The sequence below is a fragment of the Carettochelys insculpta genome, chromosome 1, assembly GCF_033958435.1.
Source record: "Carettochelys insculpta isolate YL-2023 chromosome 1, ASM3395843v1, whole genome shotgun sequence".
In the NCBI taxonomy this organism is placed as follows: domain Eukaryota; kingdom Metazoa; phylum Chordata; order Testudines; family Carettochelyidae; genus Carettochelys; species Carettochelys insculpta.
In genome coordinates, this window is record NC_134137.1 from 166,723,095 (window position 1) to 166,742,701 (window position 19,607).

At 45.0% G+C, this 19,607-nt stretch overlaps 1 protein-coding gene across 2 annotated transcripts in view; it reads left to right on the top strand.

Moving 5' to 3' along the window:
• The window catches only part of TSPAN7 (tetraspanin 7), a 159,836-nt gene that overhangs the window by 125,449 nt on the left and 14,780 nt on the right, over positions 1 to 19,607 (top strand). For both annotated transcript variants that reach the window (XM_074994798.1, XM_074994807.1), the window contains exons 4-6: positions 7,362 to 7,457; positions 10,316 to 10,471; positions 17,027 to 17,110. In XM_074994798.1, coding sequence (XP_074850899.1) covers positions 7,362 to 7,457; positions 10,316 to 10,471; positions 17,027 to 17,110 — 336 coding nt within the window. The remainder of the gene's footprint in view (positions 1 to 7,361; positions 7,458 to 10,315; positions 10,472 to 17,026; positions 17,111 to 19,607) is intronic.

Genomic DNA, 19,607 nt, shown 5'->3' on the forward strand with positions numbered 1-19,607 from the left:
TCTTATGTTGGACTCCGCTTTCTGTGCCTGGAATTAGCAGGGCCCCCCACAACCTGTCTAATGTGATGGAAATTTTGGTTATGTTCATATGGAAAAAAAAGTGGAGGAAAAGTATGTAGAATGTACAAGCTTTATTAATCGGGATAGAAGTGTGAATGCACAGACATAAAACAATAACATATTTCAACATTTTTAATGAGATAGATGAGCCTGAGACCCAGCAGCCAATTGTGCTGTGCCCCCCTTAGGAAGTTTCATGCCCCCCCGAGGGGGTCTTTCCCCACTTTGCACATCCTGCTTTAGTATCCTGTCTGCTGAGCTGGTATCTTTTTTTGGATGTGATATTTCCATCTGTATGGACATTTCTTGTGTCTGTCTTCAGCAGTTGTAGATGGTTCCTGATTTGAACTTGAAGTACCTGTGTGCGTGCTCTCTCTCTCACTCACTCACTCTTTTTCTTTTTCTTTTTTTTTTTTTGCTGGGAATTACCCTTCTACCTGTGGGTAGGCAATCGTTTGTCAAATCACAAAAATCCAAGCTCCAGAAAATGCTTTGCAGTGTAATTGTCCTTTGTGACGTTCCTGAGCTTCTCTAGCCTGGGAAGGTAGTTCTCTACCCAGACACCTCTTGTTCTGCTATGAATCAATGCTGTTGCCAAGCAGTGGGATGGACACTGCCTTTTAATCCCCCTTACTTTTGTACAAAGTATATACCTCCCTCCTTTTATGAGAACACAAAGAGAAATTGAATCAGGAATTCCTCTCCTCTAGCTATTTTTTTATCTCATAGAAAACTAGCATGTTCTACAATACTTCACTCCCCTCCTGTACATTGGCACAAATCACTCATTTAGTTTTTTGTACCAGGGCCTTTACTCTTCAGATTTCCATATACCCACATCCATGACAGACCGAAACATGTAATGAATTTGTGGAAATCAAGCAGGAAATGGAAAGGTAGTTAGTATTTTGGCCTTTCCCTGTTTCTACCTCCCGTTTTGCTTTTTGCATTGCATAGCTTGACACGTTTCAGTGTTTAGCCAATGTAGTAGGCATCCTTCAGTCTGCACAGACTATGGATCGCGCCCTTCAAAGTTCCAATTGAGGACTTCATTTACAGCGTCTGTTGTGACTATAAAGACCCACACGAGAGTGACAGTCCTTGCTGCATCTCTTGCAGATGTAGTGGGTGTCTGGCAAGTCCTTATTGTGCTTTCTGTGCACTCGCTTCTCCTATGCTAGCTGTCTGATCTTCAACTCGCCCTTCTGAAGGCCCTTGTGTAACCCCTGCCTCCATCTGCTGCGGTCGTCTGCTAGATCTTCCCAGTTGTCCAGCTCGATGTCTACCTCTCTGAGGTCTCTCTTGTAGACATCTTTGTAACGCAACTGGGGGCGTCTGGGAGGTCTTTTGCCAGAGGCTAGCTCACCATACAGGATGTCTTTTGGAATCCTTCCATCGTTCATCCTGTGGACGTGGCCAAGCCAGCGGAGTCGACGCTGCCTGAGGAGGGTGTGCATGGTTGGGATTCCAGCTTGCTCGAGGACGGCAGTGTTGGTCACTCTGTCCTTCCATGATATTCCAAGGATGCGCCTGAGGCAGCGCAAGTGGAAGACGTTCAGCCTCTTTTCCTGGCGGGCATACAGGGTCCAAGTCTCGCTGCCATAAAGGAGGGTGCTGAGGATGCAGGCTCTGTAGACTTGCATTTTGGTGTGTGTACAGCTTGTTGTTATTTCACACTCTCTTGCTGAGTCTGGACAGAGTTGTGGCCACTTTTCCGATCCTCCTATTTAGCTCAATGTCCAACGACAGGGTGTCAGTGATGGTGGACCCTAGGTAAACGAACTCGTGGACGACCTCTAACGTATAGTTGTCAATGCTGATTGATGGGGATTCAGCAACATCCTGACCGAGTACGTTCATCTTCTTTAGGCTGATGGTAAGCCCAAAGTCCTTGCACGCTTTGGGGAACCGATCCAGCAGTTTTTGAAGCTGGTCTTCTGTGTGAGACACTACAGCAGCATCGTCTGCGAACAGCATGTCTCTGATGAGGACTTCTCGCACCTTAGACTTAGCTTTCGGCCTTGCAAGGTTAAACAGTTTCCCATCGGATCTTGTGTGCAGCAAGATGCCCTCTGTTGAAGATCCAAAGGCATGCTTCAGGAGGAGTGCGAAGAAAATCCCAAACAATGTCGGAGCAAGCATGCATCCTTGTTTGACGCCGCTCCTGATTCTGAAAGCATCCGATAATGCGCCGTCATATTGGATGGTTCCTCTCATGTCTTCGTGGAACGACTGGATCATCTTGAGTAACCGTGGAGGACAGCCTATCTTGTGGAGCAGTTTGAACAGACCATCCCTGCTGACCAAGTCAAAGGCCTTGGTCAGGTCGATGAAGGCTATGTAGAGTGGCTTTCTCTGCTCCCTGCACTTCTCCTGCAGCTGCCTTAGAGAGAAGACCATGTCAATGGTAGACCTCTCTGCGCGGAATCCGCACTGCGATTCGGGGTACACCCTCTCAGCAATCTTCTGGAGTCTGCCAAGGATGACGTGAGCGAACAGTTCACCAGTGACGCTTAGGAGGGAGATTCCACGGTAGTTGTTGCAGTCGCTTCTGTCTCCTTTGTTTTAGCCAATGAACTCATTTTCATAATGGGGTCTTGTCATGGTTACAGAGCTGCACCTCTGTGCTCTCGCTCGTCTGTATGAACACACCCCACAGCTGTCAGGCCTCAAGCCTTTAGCTATCCAAGGTGGAATTCTGCAGTTGTCCCACTCTTGGGCCTGTCCCTGGGCTGCAGTACCCTGTATCTTACTCATGCTTACCAAGCAGATTCAATTGAATTCAGCACCTGCAGCTCTTCTCACTAGGGAGTCAGTGACCAGTGATGTACAGTGATCAGACAGCCTTCTGAAAGCAAAGTTTTGCTTATTTTGGTAGTAGAAAAAAGGCTTTTAGGGGAAAAGGGTTTTAAAGGAGTACACACCTTACTTGAAGTCTCTTCACCCTCTAGTGATAATCTAGATAGGCCTAGCAGTTCCTTGCATTTTTCTCTGTGAACCAACTTCCCCCTACTCAGGTGCTTGGAAGAGTGTGTCCATTCTGAAATCTGCTATAGTCCATTTTTTCACAATATTGCCAACCTCAGATGGTTACAGACTGTGAGTCAGGCTCACCAAAAAGAATGAGATTAGCTTAAAAATTGCACGATTATGTAAAAATAATAGCTTTGGAATTCTTTTTGATGTCTCATTTTGAAGCTTTCTCTATAGCCATGAGAGAAAGAAACTTACTTGTACTTAGGAATAAAGGCTGAAATCATCACATATACACTTGACTCCAGGACCTGCGACTTTAAGGAAAACAGCAATTTTAATGAGACTCATGACAATGTCATGAGAGCGGCCAACACTGCTTCTACTGTTGTTTAAAGACTAGCTACTTTCCAGAAGGCTCATAAAAACAACACTACAGTGGTTGTGTTCCCGTTCCAGTTCTCACGAACAAATATTTAAAGCACCAAGAAAATTCCACATTTTAAAGATGACAATAAGCTTTCTGGGGCATATCAGGGCACTACAACCAGGAAAGAAAAATAAACAGGTATAGGAACTCTGGGCAGCTCTTTCTTGTGCGGGGGCAGGGAATGAGGAAAAGGGGAAGTTGGAGAGTCAAATCTTCCAGTCCTTTATCAGGTAACATGTCTATTGCCATCAGTGTCTCCATCCATGCGTAGATATTGACATATCTTCGGATAGTTAGAACTGTATAATCACTGAACCATCTTATCTAGGGCGACTCATTCTGGCACATTCTGAACAGTGGTGAGCACACAGATAGTGTCAGTGAAAAAGAACATAAAAATGGCCATACTGGATCACATCAATTGTGCATCTGGCCCAGTTTCCTGTCTTCAAACTGTGGTCAACAGGGCCATCTGTAAGATTTAGGCGGCCCTATGCAATACTATTAAATGGGTGCCGCTGTGCCTGATGGCAGCTGGGGGGGTGCGATTTTTTAGAAATGTAACTTCATAATCTTCATCAACATTCCAACAAAATTTTTTAAAAATGAGTTATGAATTATGGTCCTGCAAACTCATACAATAAATGTGGAAAGTGACAAGGGTTGGCAAATGTCTGTTTAAATGGCTTCATTACCCCGTGACTGGCTCTTTCACAGGTTCTGCTAATATGTCTGGCAGGTTTTTTCACTGTTACATAAACTAGATCCTCTCCAGAGGAAGCAGAGCCGTGGAAGATGGATAGGAAGAGGGAGGTGGGTGGACATTAAGATCCAATGGTGCCTCAAATCTTCATTTGACCTATGCAGCTGAGTATTCTGCATATCGATGAAGACAATCCTGATGGCCAGGAATGAACAGAATAAGTAATAATCAGTACAGACTGAGCCTCTCTAATTCGGCACCCCGGGACCTTGGTGGTGCTGGACGAGAGAATTTGCCGACCATGGGAGGTGAATATTGTCTAGCAGAATTACCAACACTTCCACTGCTTACTGGGCTCTTCAAAGACATTCAGGGGTAGATTACAGCTAAATAACAGCATAGACACTGAGAGCCAGGACTGGGGCCTGGAAACAAATTTATGGGGCTATGGGAAACTTGGCCACATCCATGATAAGTGGTTGTTGGCTAGCTAAAATCATGCTGGATTACACATGTTGTTGGATGAGAGAGTACTGGGTTAGAGAGGCTCAACCTGTAGTCTCGGAGAGGTAGCTGTCTTAGTCTGTAGCTTCACAAATAACAAGCAGTTCTGAGACACCTTGGAGGCTAACAAATGTATTAGCTTTCATGGGTAAAACCCACTTCATCAGATGAGAAATAGAATCCAGGGTTTATGTAGAGGGAGAAAGGGAGGGGAAGTTACCTGTCACTCCTTAGACCAGTTAATGGAGCAAATTAAGTAGAATGTGTCCCACTCCTGTGAATATCAAAGGTGGAGAAATTGCCCTTGTAATGCATAAGATAGTTAAGATCTCTAGTCAAGTCAAGGTTAAAGGGGTCAAATCTGTAAATGAATATCAATTCAGATGTCTCCCTCTGAAATCTTGTGGTAAAATTCTTTTGTAGAAGAACGGCTACCTTTAAATCCATCATCGAATGCCCAGGGAGGTTAGTGTTCTCCAACAGATTTTTATGTTACCACTTCTGATGTCTGATAATAATCAAGTGATCTATCCTGTCATTCAATCCCAACTTCTTGGAAACAGAGGTTAGGGACACAATAACACAATATCCTGGGTAAGACAAATCATGACCATAACGAACAACTTTCTAGACTCTATGGATGCAGTGTCTGTTCTTTATTCCAAAGTTGGTCAGAATACAGCCGAAAAGCTAAGAATTGGAGGTATAAATACATCTGATACTCATACGACACTTTCTCGTTCCTTCTTTTACTCACACTCAAAACAAATAATGACTAAACAAAATGGTTTTCAGTCAAAATACAAAATTTCACAGCAGTCATTGCTCTGTAACTCCTCACGGAGCAGAACCTCCCATCCCTTGGGAGTTAAATGATCGGTCACCTCAGGGCAGGTCTACAGTGCAGGGGAAGGTTGAATTAAGGTACGTGATTCCAGATATGTGAATGACATAGCTGGAGTCCACGTACCTTCGGGCTTCCGCATCATCTCCACTAAGGGAGATCAATGGGAGCCTGCGCTCTCAGCAACTTCCCTTGTTCCTGTCAACAGTAGTCGATGGGGACACCCTGTAAGTTCAGTTTAACACGTCTCCACTAGGCATGCTAGATCGACTGCAGCAGGGTTGATCTTCCCTGTAGTGAAGATGTACCCCGACTCTCATTCTCTCATCCTTTTTCACCTCTTCGCTGCGTTGCATGCTGTCTTCCTTCCAATTGCCTGGGACCATTTGCTGGGGTCTCTGAGAAATGGTCTTTCTCGTTTTGCTCCCATCTATCAGAGACATTTCTGCAGCAGACAGAGAAGGCTAGTTCTCTGCACTGGACTAGCCTGAGAGACCTGGGTTCTACTTCCACTATGGGCTTCTTGTATGGCCTCAGTGACAGAGTTTCAAAGGTTTTAGGCACCCAAGAATGAAGCTAGGTATCTAGGGAGGTTTACAATATCCTTAATTTTCTAGGTGCTTCTGAAAATCCCACTAGGTGCCTAAATACCTTTGAAAATCTGGCTGTTAGTCTACCTGTGCCTCAGTGCCCCCTCTGTACAATGGGGATCACAGCACTGCTGCATCTCACTGAGGGGCTGTAAGGAAAAAACGGTCAGACATTGTGAAGCAGTCAGATGCTACTGTGATTTGGTACAGTGCCCATAGCCTGCTAGCCCTTCCCCTGGTTTTGGCCCCTTCTTTTCACCCCAACCCCTCAGTCTGTGGGTTTGACCCACAAAAGCTCGTGACTTAGTAAAATTTGTTAGTCTCTGAAGTGACCCAGGACTGCTTGCTACTTGTGAAGCTACTGGCTAACATGGCCAGCCCTCTGAAACTCTCTCCTGAATGTAAGTTGGGGTCCCCCTGTGTTCTCTCTTCAATGCTCTCCTACCCGACACCTGCCACCCTCAGGGATTCCCATTTACAGGCTCATCTGTTCAGACCCTTAGTTGAAATTACCAGGCCATCCTTATTTTAACCACCAAGCTTCTGTTTGTAAACAAAACACTGACTCCCTGTCCCAGAGGCAGCACTTTTCCTGTGATGAACCCCACACTCAGGCTGCAGGGCAGGTTAGAGCTCTGCTTGGAGCTAAGTTGTGGGCTGTGAGCAGGGATTGTGTGTAGGAAACGGGAGGTGAGGAGCTACTCCTCCGTGAGGCCCCTGTTGGTTGGTTGGCTCAAGGCAGGTGAAATCAAAGCGAATAGTTCCGACATGATCCCTTAACAACTCTCAAGTGTTTTGTGAGAGGTGGCTATCTTGAGCTGTGCTTTTCCTTCCTGCCTCTTTTCCAAGTCAGCCTTCTGACTGAGCTACAGTAGTATCCCTACAGCAAATGCCCCAATAACCAGCTAACATACAGTAGCCATAAATGGTCACAGGGCAGTCCCATATCCATGACAACTGTTTGCAAAAATAAAGCAATTTGCTGGTCTGTTTAGAGTGTCACATGGTTGCAAGTGGCAGTCTTTAAAATACCACTTGAAGGACTTGTGAATGGTAAGAGGGCTTTTTAGGCTCTGAATATACATTTCAGAAAGAACGGCAAAGGTAACTCACTTGTTCTCTGATTTGGCTCTCTTGCTAAGGTTGGAAATGGGTAAATTTCTTGGGAAGACTCAGACTGAAAACGTGTGCATTAAAATGCCTGTATCATATGCTGATCACTTATAAAATATCCCATTCTCTGGCTCTCCCTCTTAGATCAAGGACACTTTCCTTCGGACATACACTGAGGCGATCCAGAATTACAACGGCAATGATGAGCGAAGCCGGGCTGTGGATGATGTACAACAGAGCGTAAGTTTAAAAGTGCTGTTTGTAAAAAAGATGTGAACCAAAGTGATTCTTGTTTGACCACCAAACGCACATTGCCCATGCTCAAACAGCTGGGTTAGTAAGCTGTGTGTTAGAGCAGGGGTGGGCAATAATTTTGATGGGGTGGGGGCACTCCAGGAATTTGGTATGTGGTCAATGGCTGCATTTTTCTCTGATATCAATGGAGAAGGTGCAGGGTCTGGGGTGGACGTTGCGTACAGGAGAGAGCTCTGGGTAGGGTAATGGGGTGTAAGGGGGGTGTGGGGTCTGGGAGGGAGTTTGAGTCGGGGGGTTGTAACCTGTATGGGGTGTTGGTGTGCAGGTGGTGGGGGTGCAGGGTCTGGGAGAAGGTTTGAGTGCAGGAGAGGATTCTGATCTGGGTGTAGGAGGGGGTGCAAAGGTTTTGGTTTGTGACCTGGGACAGGGAGTTGGGGTCCGGAAGTGGGTTGGGTGACAGGTTGTAGACTGTGGCCAGAAGGCAATTACCATAGACAGTTCCCAGCCAACAGCCCGCAGTGACCCGTGGGCAGGCTCCCTGCCTACCACACTTCCATATGCTGCTCAAAGCAGCCAGCAGCTGGGGCCAGCATGGGTGTGCCTGTAGTGCACGACCTGAGGGGAGGGGAGCAGCAGATCTCTGCATGCCCCGCACACCTGCAAACACGGCCCAGGCAGCTCCCTTTGGCTGGTTTCTAGCCAGTGGGAGGTGCGGGGATGTGCTGTGAGCTGGGGCAGCCTGTGGTGCTACCCCCAGTCCCGGAGGCCTGCTGCACAGACACACACACACAGGACCTAGGGTGTGGGCACTGTGTGAAGAGGTGCCAGCCCAGGCAGAGGCCGTGGGGGAAGGTAGGAGCCTGCCAGCCAGGCTGTTGGTGAGCTGAATGGTAGTGGCTGGTTCTCTGCACAGTGCCAGGAGTGGAACACATGCCCCTGGGGGGAGGAGTGGGAGGCACAGCAGGGAGGGGACTGTGGGAGGGGAGGCATGTAAAGGGCTGATAGCTGGGCAGCAGAGGTGACAGGTAACCAGTCACCACCTGGCCACATTCACCAACCACCACAGCAAGTAAACAGGAGGCGAAGGGGGCCCACTGGTCAAGAGGAGATATGCAGCAGGGACCCTGCTGATGGACGGACCCATATGCTGAAGCTGTGCCCATCCACCAGCTTTGCACTGCCAATGCCATCATCAGCCACTGGACACAGTCCCACCCCCCCGCGCCTGCCCGCCCCCCACTCACTACTGATGCACGGGTGGGCAGCTGGTGAGCAAAGATCTGGCCAGCTGCAGGACCCCGCAGTTCTGATGGGAGGAGAGAAAAGGAAAATATAGGACAACTGATGTGTTTTAAAAAAGTCACAGCACTTGGAGGAGGGCTTAAATCACAGTACTGTCCCTTTAAAAATGGGGCATGTGGTCACTTTAGTTAGTTATTTTCCTTCCATAACACAGACTGAGTAAATCATAGTGGAGAAAATATGCTGCAGGTTTTAAAAGTGGAGGTGAAGCTTTAATTACTGAGAGAATTCAGCACTGAAACAAAGTTACCAAAATCACTGTGTTTCTTCCATCACTTGAGATACGTGGGGCTCAGTTGGACACCCAGGAATGGTGAAAACCATTCTTTTCACAATACAGAGGATGTACAACCTGGTCTACACAAGGTCCTTTCTAGCCTAAATGGTTCTATGGCAGTTAAGCGGAAGGCAACCACAGGTGCCCTGCCTGACAACACATCACGTCAGCTTTAGATAAACAATTGAAGCCAACACTGGGTAGCACCCAAATTCAACCAAATCAAGTGACCATAATGCAGAGCTGTGCAGCTTAAATACTACTTCCAGTCCTACCTGTCATTGACTAACATGAAGACTCATGTGTCATCTATTAGTTTTCCCATCCTAGCAAAATATTCGTTCCATCTGTAGTACTGACCTTAGTACTTGTCTTGAGGCACCCTGCTTATAATCTTACTGTGCTGAGAATTTGCCATTTATTCGTCAGCTTTGACAGGTTTTACACGCCTCCCTCCCTTCCAAAGGTACTTAATAATCATTCACCAAAAGCATTTTGAAAATATAAAACCACCAGTTCTCCTTTTATTTGCTGTTTTGTTGACTCTTATGAGAATTGTATGAGTTAGAGAGGCTTGATTCATTCTCTTAAATCTGTCCTGCTTTGCCTCCATTTGTGCTCTCCTAGGGCTTTAGAACTTCGATTTTTCTCAAATGTTTTTCTTGTTGCCCATGGAAGGCTTTTCACTCTAGATTTCCCAGAATCATTCATAGCACCTTTTTATCAGATAGGTACATTGTTGGCCTTTCCCCATCCTCAAGTATAGTGGTACTTGCTGATAGTAACACACATTTTTTATTTTGATTTGCTCACCTTGATAAATTTTTCTGATTTGTCAACTTTGATTACTGTTTTTGGTTCTCTGTGCCTTAAATATTGAGTCTGTTCTGGTATGGCTGTGGTCTGAAGAAGTGGGTCTGTCCCACGAAAACTCACCTAATAAATTTTGTTGGTCTTTAAAGTGCTACTTGACCGCTTTTTTGTGTTGATAGTATATAGACTAGCCACTCCTCCCTCTCTGTTACATTTTTGATAGTACTTCATTTACTCTGTTCTTCATTATAGACAGGGTGCCTGGTTCCCCTCCCACTGAAGTAAGTGGGAATTCAGCTACTGAGTTTTGTATGAGCAGAATCAGACCTAGCTTATTTGGAAAATAAGTTTCAGTGTGTAGCCTTGGCCCAACCTCACTCTGAGAGTTAAGATCTGAAACTGTCTGTGCTTGTTTTAACACTTTCTTTTGGTATCTCCTCTCTCTTTGTAGCTGAGGTGCTGTGGCATTCAGAATTACACCAACTGGAGCACTAGCCCTTACTTCTTTGAACATGGTATTCCCCCAAGCTGCTGCATGAACACCAGCGACTGTAATTCCCAGGATCTGCGCAATATAACTGTTGCTGCAACGAAAGTAAACCAGAAGGTACAGGCCACTGTGAGCCAAAGGCAATTGGGATGTAACCATGCGGCAAATTTAGTTTTGCATGTTAGCACACATCATGTCATTGGAGTGGTTCCTGCATGGTGATATGGAGGATGTTGAAACTGGGGGTGGAGAGGTAGAGAGGGCTGCCTGCTGCTTACTGCCAAACACTTAAATTCACGTTTCTGAACTAGTCAGACCCAGAAACTCTACCAGTGAGATGTGAACTCACTTCCCATTCCCCTCACATCTACTAAGGCACAGCATCTTGCACAGAGACAAAGCTGGCAGGATTGTAATACACAGAAGTGATGCAGCCAACCTCGATACTTATGTCAATCAGCAGTTCTCCTTCTCACGTTTCCCCCTCCCCCACTGGCTCTTCTGTCAGTATTTTCAGGCATGGGACGCTAACAGCCCAAATGCACAAAATAGCGAATGATTGACACAGAGCATTGTGGGGTAGTGAAATGTTTGCCATGCCACTTCTAATCTCATTGGATTCATACTGCTGCAGGCAGGATGGAGCTAAAATTGACCCCTCCCCAACCTCAAAAAGGAGATTGAGAGAGCACTCTGTAGAGAGGGCGTGAGAAAACAAAACAAATAAATTAATAATAGAATAAAAATGCAGAAAACGTGAAGGAAAGGGGAAAAGGGAAGCAAAACAACACATAGAAAATACACAGCTAACACCGTGTTGTGCGAAGAGACGTTCTTTGCTGGCACAGAATTTATTTTCTCTTGCCTTTGTGCATAAGATTTGCAGGAAAGGAAACAAATTGTTCATAAATAATCCTGAGGCCAAATTAAACCTTGATATAAATTCTATTGTCTTTAGTGGTTACTGCAGAGATGAATTTGCCCTCGCATGTTTATTCATTTCCAGTGTTATTGTCAATACAACAAATTATTGGTATATAAGCAAAAAATGCAGAAACGGTTGTGTTCTGGTTTAATCCTTTTCAGCTGGTATTGTAACCCAGCTGCCTGTCCGTCAAGGACTTGGAAATGGTGATTGAGGTCACATTTAGGACGCTGCCATTGTCAAGCAGTCAAATAGAATGTTTTTCCAGTACGTACCAAGAAGAGGATAATACGGATTAGCTTCCGCTAACCTATCCTGCAGTCATAGTAGTCTAATGTGAGCCAATCAGTGTTAATGGATTTGGAACAGGGATGATGTCAGTCTATTGTGAAACTTGAAATAATTGCTATCAACATAATGTTGCTGTTTTGGCTGAGTTTAAAGGATTTGCAAAGACATTAATTTACACGAGTTAATTAGTGCCAGATTTCCCTTTGTGTAGCAGGGGAGGAGGGGAAGACGCAGTGGGGCTGGGCTGCAGCTGGAGTCCCTGGGTGGAATTCTGGCTGAGGCCAGGTCTGCACTACACACACTTACTTTGGTATAACTACATCAGTCAGGGTACGTCTACACAGCAGCTTTATGCCAAAATAAGCTGTTCCGGAAGAGCTATTGTGGAATAGCTTATTTCAAAATAAGGCTGCTACTCACAAAAAAGCATTTCAAAATAGCACTTAGCCGTTTCCAAATACAGCATCCACACACACACAGCCTATTTTGAAATAGAACCATTGGGTGCAATATGGCTTATTTTACAGTAGGCTCTATTCCGCTGAGCGGTACCTATTTAGAAATAAGTACAATTCCTCGTAGAATGAGGTTTACCAATTTCTAAATAAGACAACTGCTATTTCAAAATTACTTCAAAATAGCAGTTGTGTTGTGTAGATGCTAGGATAGTTATTTTGAAATAATGGTTGTAATTTCTAAATAACTTTGCTGTGTAGACCTACCCTCAGAGGTATGAAAACTCCGTGTTCCTGAGAACCATAAACTCCTACCAACATAGCTACATCTGTCACGGACCTGGGATAACTAAGCTGATGGGACAGCTCTTTCCAGTCAACTTAGAGCATCTTTGCCGAAGCACAACAGTGCTGCAGCTGCACTGATGCAGCATTTGTCGTGTAAACCTGACCTGAGTTAGCCAGAATTTCTGCTTGGAAGCACACTTGGGAGCCAGGGACTCTGCCACAGTTGACCTCCTCTTCCATCTCCCAGGCTTCAGAGTGTACTTTCCTTTTTGTGTAGCTACTAGGGGATGGATGGACCTGTAGCCTTGGCCTCACTGGTCCACTTACCAGGTACCTCTGGAATTCTAATGAGGAGCTTGATGCTTCTGAACCAGCATTGTCACTGTAGGAGAAGGTGCAGGGAAGTTTTGCAGCTTTTGTGTGGATGAAGTGCTTGGCTGGCTAGATAAATAGAGAACCTTGGCAACCTCCCCCTAATCACAATCTGACCTTGCATTAATTTACATTTTTGCTCTGGACAAAGCTGAGATATCTGAAATTATCATTGGAAAGGAACAGCACCATGATTTAAAAACAGTACCTTCCAGCAAAGCCTTCTTAACTAACTATCTTTGGGAAGTCATGTAGGACCAGATTCAAAAAACGACCTAAGCATGTAACTGTGGCTTGAGGTACTGAGATTCCAGAATCAGACTCCACTGGGATTCGCAGAGCTACTATCCAGCTGTTTTCAAACCATGTAGGTATCTAAGTTCTCCTAATGCCTGAAATTTTGCAGTAAAATTTCTTTAGGTGCTTATGTTTCTGCATCTAGACATGTGCTTTGCAGTCTCACTCTAGGCCTCTGGACATGTAAGCTACAGAGCAGTTGATGAAGGAATGATGCATCTTCCTCTGCCTAACTCACCTGTGGGTTTCAATCCAGTACAGATGCTCTAAGCTCATTTCCGGATTGGGCTCTGCAGGCTGATGCCTGCAAAGCAGCCGGGTGAAGGGAGAAAACCACCTCCCTCATAATGGTGAGCCCTGTGTTTAGGGTACTGGCCTTCAAGTCCTCTTACCACCTTGGGTGGGGGTGGAGGGAGCGGAGAAGGGATTTGAACAGGAATCTGCCGTCTGTCAGGTGAGCGCTGTGCCGTGGGGATACAGGCTATCTAGATGTTACTCTCCCTTGTCTCTTGTTCCACTATGAATAAATCATTAAAAAAATTCGTTGGAGCAGGAGAACAGGACCCAGTGCATCTCACCTCCCAGGGAAGTGCTCTGCCAGGCTGTGGAATCGGGCTCGTGCTTGTGCTTGCCTGTGCTCCTTTTGTGTGAAACTAAGTCACTTCACAGTCTATGCACAGTGGAACAGCTCCAACAGGAGATGTTCTGTGAGCCCCACCTCAGGCTACCCTAGAGCCCTGTAGTCAGGAAACTTACCTGAGAGGTGGCAGATCTCTGTTCAACTCCGTGCTCCCACTGAGGTGAAGGAAAACTTTGAACCAGTTGTTTCCCTCATCTCAGGTGACTGCTCTAACCACTGAGCTGAAAGTTATGAGGGAGGTTCACTGCATCCCACAGCTTCTTGCAAAAAGTACCTTCTTGTAAGTGCCTGATGCTAAGAAAGGATTAGCAATTGAAAACCCGAAACAGCAGGAGGCACCTCCCTTGCAGTCTGGATTTAGACACTAAACGCCCTCAGAAGGGTGGGGCTTCGGATACCCTAGTGTTGTTTGACTTAGGTTGCTTCCCACCCAGCATGTTAGCCTATGCCATCCAACTCTGAGGCGCACATCTCTCCCCAGTCGTTCTACAGGAAACCTGTGTGTCTAATTTGGACTTTGGAAACCCAGTGATATTTTTCTTAGCACCTAGAAGTTAGGTGAGGTGCTACCATGTGACCCTAGCTCTAAATCTCCCTGTGTCTAGCTCCTCATCTACTGAAGGAGGCTAATATCTAACTCTGTGATGTCAATTAGGGTTCACTAACCAAAGTGCTTCACGAACAAATTCTAAGAATTATTTTTCTCTAAAATATTAATAAAGGAACAGGAATAGGGATCCAAATGAAGTGCAACTAGCTAAATATGTATTCACCCCTCTCCTACCAATAGCTGTGTACATTATTATGCATACCTGAAAAATTATGTCTGCACCACTCTTGAGGGTGGATCAGTTATGAGTATGCACAATAAGGACTGAGCACTTAAATCATAATCAGACAGTAAATTGCCAGAAACAGTAAATTTGGGTGTCCTGGTAAAGCATTCTACAAGTGAGGTGAGTGAATAAAGTTATCTTTTGAAGGTGATCTTTTTAACAAGTGAGACTTTGTCATTTACCGCAACTTGTGCAGACTATTCGGTCTGAGAACCTTTGGGAAAGGCTAGAAAAGTAGTAAGCTGTGTTTTGGCAGAATGAAAGAATGCGTTGAAATATCTATCTTCATTTCATAGATACTCAGGCTTGTACAACCATAGTTGCTTGATAACGTTAAATGAGTAAGCTTGACATAATGTATAGAGAGCATAATGTTGCAGGATGTAATTAGGGATTAATATATATGCTGAAACAGCTCATAACTGACTTATGGATGCCCTGGTCTGAAGTTAATAGTAACTTTAGCTCCCACTTCATTGCTCTGATGATTAAAAAAACACTGTATGTAATATTACAAAAGAGGTTCAAAAAAAATCTTGTAATATAGGTCATGAATGGCCTACATTTAACAAAGGGCATTTTCTTCTTCTGACCACTAGTGTGCAGTATAAGGCCCTGTCTAAGAACATGCTTAAGAGTTTGTGGGATTGGAGCCTGTATATGCACTCACATCTCCTATGATGAATAAACTCATCATGCAGCACAGGCTCTGACTTATTTGTGCTCTACCTTGGCTCTGTCCAGCACTTCTCTTAAGGATCCATCCTTGCTCGGTATCTGCCTGTTCCTGCTTTACACCCTCCCCAGAGACCCTCCCACCCACCAGTTGCTCCTTTCCACTACTGAGGCCCTCCTGAGCACCTCCTGCCAGCTGCTGTGATCCCTCGCCAGACCCTGGGCCATAGCCACAGTGACTGGTGGGTGCTCAGCACCTCCATTTTTTTTCTGTGGGTGCTTAATCAGTGGAGCGCCCACAGAGTCGGTGCTAATATTACACAGGCAATCCTGAAGTTAAAATTGAGAAAGTGGAGTCAAATAAAATTCCACTCTTTTCTCAGCCTCCTGTAGACAGATACTGCATCCACACCAAAGTACTGCTTTGACTGGCCTCAGTCGGAGCACAAGTGCTTGCTGAGTTTGGCAGGGAGGGGAAATAGGCTGTTTTGTGTTTGACTTGGTGGGGTCAGTATCTGTTTGTTCCTGTGGTTTTCAGTCAATGTCTTGGATTCCCTTAACCGCCTGGAAACTGGAAAAGCTAATTGCAAATGTATTTTTGAAAAAAAATAATTTGAGAAAAAAATATATTGTGGGGGAGAGAGAGAGAGATCTCCAAAGCATGTTCCAGAGAAGCACAGCCTATGCACACACATCCTCTGCCTTCTCCCAGTTCTAAAGGCTGTGTGTTGAGTTATCCAGGGCAGGCAGGCAGGGAGCTCCTTGCTTCAGGAGGTGATACGTAGTGTTTTGCTTCTCCGTCCTGAACTGGAGAAGATGCCCCCTCCCAACTGAGCAGACCATCTGCTGCCCTTCTTTAAACGTTCCTCCCTGGTATCAAGTAACACCTGTGCCAGCTTCCCCATGTCGACAACAGTCCCTACCAGGTTATTTTGCTGCCAAGGTGACTTTCCCTCCTATACCAGTTCTGCTCCATAAGGACCAGTCAGTCTAGAATAGCAAATAGTTTTCCAGCAGTTTTGCCTCTTACTCAACTTTCCTGTACTGTTCTTTTGCCACCAGCTTTTGGGATCACAATCCAAGGTGGATGCAGACAGCCCCGGAAGAAGGCAAATGACTAGACATTTAAAATAGAGTTGTGAGCCTGATGCAAGCATGTAGGTTACATCCACAGTGCAATAAAAAACCCGCCATGCCAAGTGTCAGAACCTGGGTCGTTGACTTGGACTTGTGGCACTTGATCTGAAGGGCTAAAAATAGCCATGTGGACATTCAAATTCGGGCTTGAGCCCAGGCTGTGAGGTTCATTCCCCCATTTTTGCATTTTGGATCGCAGGCTCCGAGTGGACCCACCATCACATGCATTGCTATTTTTAGCCCTTTAATCCAAACTCTGTGAGCCCCAGTCAGCTGACACAAGCCACTCGTGCCCATGCTGTGGATCATCTCCTGCTGTGTACTTGTAAGCGTTCATAATCTAGCACACAGTTCGTAAATTGTACAGATCCATTCCCAAATCATCGCCACCAGCGCAGTTAAGTTTTACTACCTGTTTCTTGTCGGACACTGCATTGTTTTCAGATCAACTCTATTGCGGCCTCGCTTTAAATAAAATCAGCAAAAGGTTATCCTTAATATTGCAGCAGCGTCTTATTTATTACAGCATTTCACTGGGCTTCTTTCCCATTCTAGCAAATTTGTTTCTAAAATATATTGCACCTGTCTTCAGCATTACTGGGTACACTCGTCACTTACCATGAATTGTTATTGCCTAAAATAAGTTAAAATGTTGTAGGAAGTCATGATAAAAGACTCAATTTCTAACTGAAGCCCAGTGAAGTGGGGGAAGGGGGCCACACGTACCAAAAGTGATTGTTTGTCTTTGTTTTTCAGGGCTGCTATGATCTGGTGACCAGTTTTATGGAGACAAATATGGGAATCATAGCTGGAGTGGCTTTTGGAATTGCATTCTCACAGGTATATACTTATACTCAGTGCTTATTTTTTGCCAGTACTGAGTACCAGCACCTCGGCAGCCCGAGCCATGGGATTGGCTTGGCGTGGGAGGGTGGGGAGCCAGCTGAGTACTGGATCCCAACCCCCCCCCCCTTTTTTTTTTAACAAAAAAGTCACTGTTAATACTGCATAAACTGGTGGGTTTTCTCTCTTCCCCTGGCTTCAGGGAAGGATAATAAGGGACAAAGCTCAGAATGCTCATTAGTCCTTTGGTCATCTGTTGATTGATTTTTTTTTTTCCAACTTAAATGAAGTTTCTCCTTGGGAATATGCAGTTATGATTCAAGTACTGACTAGCTCAAGGAAAATAACTTGTCCCTCTCTTGGGTCAAACAGAGGTTAACCCAATAAAGCATTGTTTTAAAAAGGAAGCATAAACTACTCAAAAGCCAAATAGCTGATCCATTTGTTTGATAGGCTTTTCACTCTTCAGTCTTTCTTAAAGATCTTGTTATAAAATTCAAAGATGTTTAAAGTAACAAATTTAGCCTGGCTGTTTGAAGAACTGTGTTGTTTTTATTTGGTGACATGCGCTATTTGCATCTTTCAGCTTCTCTGTAAAAAGAAAAAAAGTTCAGGGTGAGAGACAACTAATTGTTTAAACTCTGCTTATACTGTTAACTTTTCTAAATGAAAAAACCCTTTGATTTTTGCAGAGAGGCCCCTGAAATCAATGTAGGAGTTCAGTTTCCCTAGCTACAAACAGTGGCACCGATGTAAGGGGAAAGATGCCAAAACCACAGTCTAAAAGCCACGCTGTTTTGTGATATGTTTTGGCATGCCGAGGGTTCAGGGAACACTAGGAAGCTGGCTATGGCTCCCTGACTTTCAAACTACCTTGACCTTGACATCAGTCAAAGACGCATAGTGACACCTCTAACTTATTGCTGTGAGCTGGCTGAAGCTTTGGGCTGAGTTATAACCCTTTTGAGATTGATAGGTGTAAATTTAGCCTTCAGTAAACGTAACTGTGAGCATGAGCTCACACCTAAGACAAAAAGTGCATGTGAAGCTGCCCACGAGTTTTTGACTGTGTACTGTTTTGGGAAGGGCATTTGTGTGTAGAGATCACTTAGAAACAGAGGAGATGACACAAAAAAGGAAATGGGAGAGACAAGAAAGCAAAGCAGTTACCCGTAACTACAATGTGACCCCATAAAAATCTAGAGGGCTTTTGAGTCTCATATTGACTAGAGGCTTGGGGCTGTACGCTAAGAAACTGCTCATTTTGTTCTTGGTTTCTTCTGCACTGAGAGCAGGCCTGCCCGTAAGGCAGGGGGCGGGTGTGTGTGAAAGAGGGCAGTTGCCCCCCGGGCCTGGCATTTCAAAGCCATCTGAAGCTCTAGCTGCTGCTGCTGAGAGCTAACTGCTCTTGGCCCTGCACCTGCTGAGGCACCAAGCTGCTCCCTCCCCTCTGCCCTGACACCTTTCCCTGGGCCCTGCGTTGCCGTCGGTGCCACTGACTGAGAGAAGTAGAATTCTGTATGTGCCTTGTAAATAAGATTGCATCAAATACCAGACTCAGTTGATTACTATTTCCAGCTGGCAATAGAGCCTCAAACTCTGACTAGCTACTTGCTTAGTTAAAAGAACCCAATGGACTGTTTCAAGTGATGGAAGCTGCTTATGGCCCTTACGCCAGTAAAAACCAGGAATACAACCAGCATCTGCCACAGAATCTCCTTTGTAGTTGTCACTTGTCTTGCAATAGTGAGAATCCCCTTGAAATGCAAAGAATTAGGAGAAAGAAAACCACATGTAGAATCCCAAAGCCAAACAATTTTCAAAAAAGATAGTGAAGTGCATGCACATTCCTGGGATTAAACCACTTCCATAAGGAGCAAATATTCGCCTTCTATCTTCTAGACCCAAAACAGCTTGACTGTGAACTCCACACTTGAAAGTTGGCTGGCATTGGCTTTGATCTCTTAGTGTTAAAAATCCAGGACCAGGCCTTTGAGAAGTGTTAACCTGATGGCATGAGGCACCATATTTGAAAATATTTACACAGTGCTTTGCACATGTGTGGTGCCAAATGAGTTCATTCTGCTTCACCTTAAAGCACATGAATTCAGTCAGTGTGCTGCAAGTCAAGACAATATTCTCATCTGGTACACCACCAGCAGCACGCTGATGCTTTTACTGTAGTTTACTTCAGAATATCCCCTTGTTGTTTTCTTTGCTTGACAGGCACATCCGTTCATTCTGTGGCTAATTGTAACAAGGAGTATGACCGTCCATCATAGAGGTTCAGCAGTGTGAACAGATTTTGTTAGAACAGGGGGTGCGAACTTAGAAGTTACTTACACACAGCTACACCTTTTGGTTGAGGAAAATGAATTCTCTATGCTGTACCGTTCTTTTCACTTTCAGTATTTTAAGCGTTATTTTAGTTTTATTTAGTTTAGAATATTGTTGTATTGGGCAATATTTCTGGGGTGGTTTTTTTGAGGCAAGT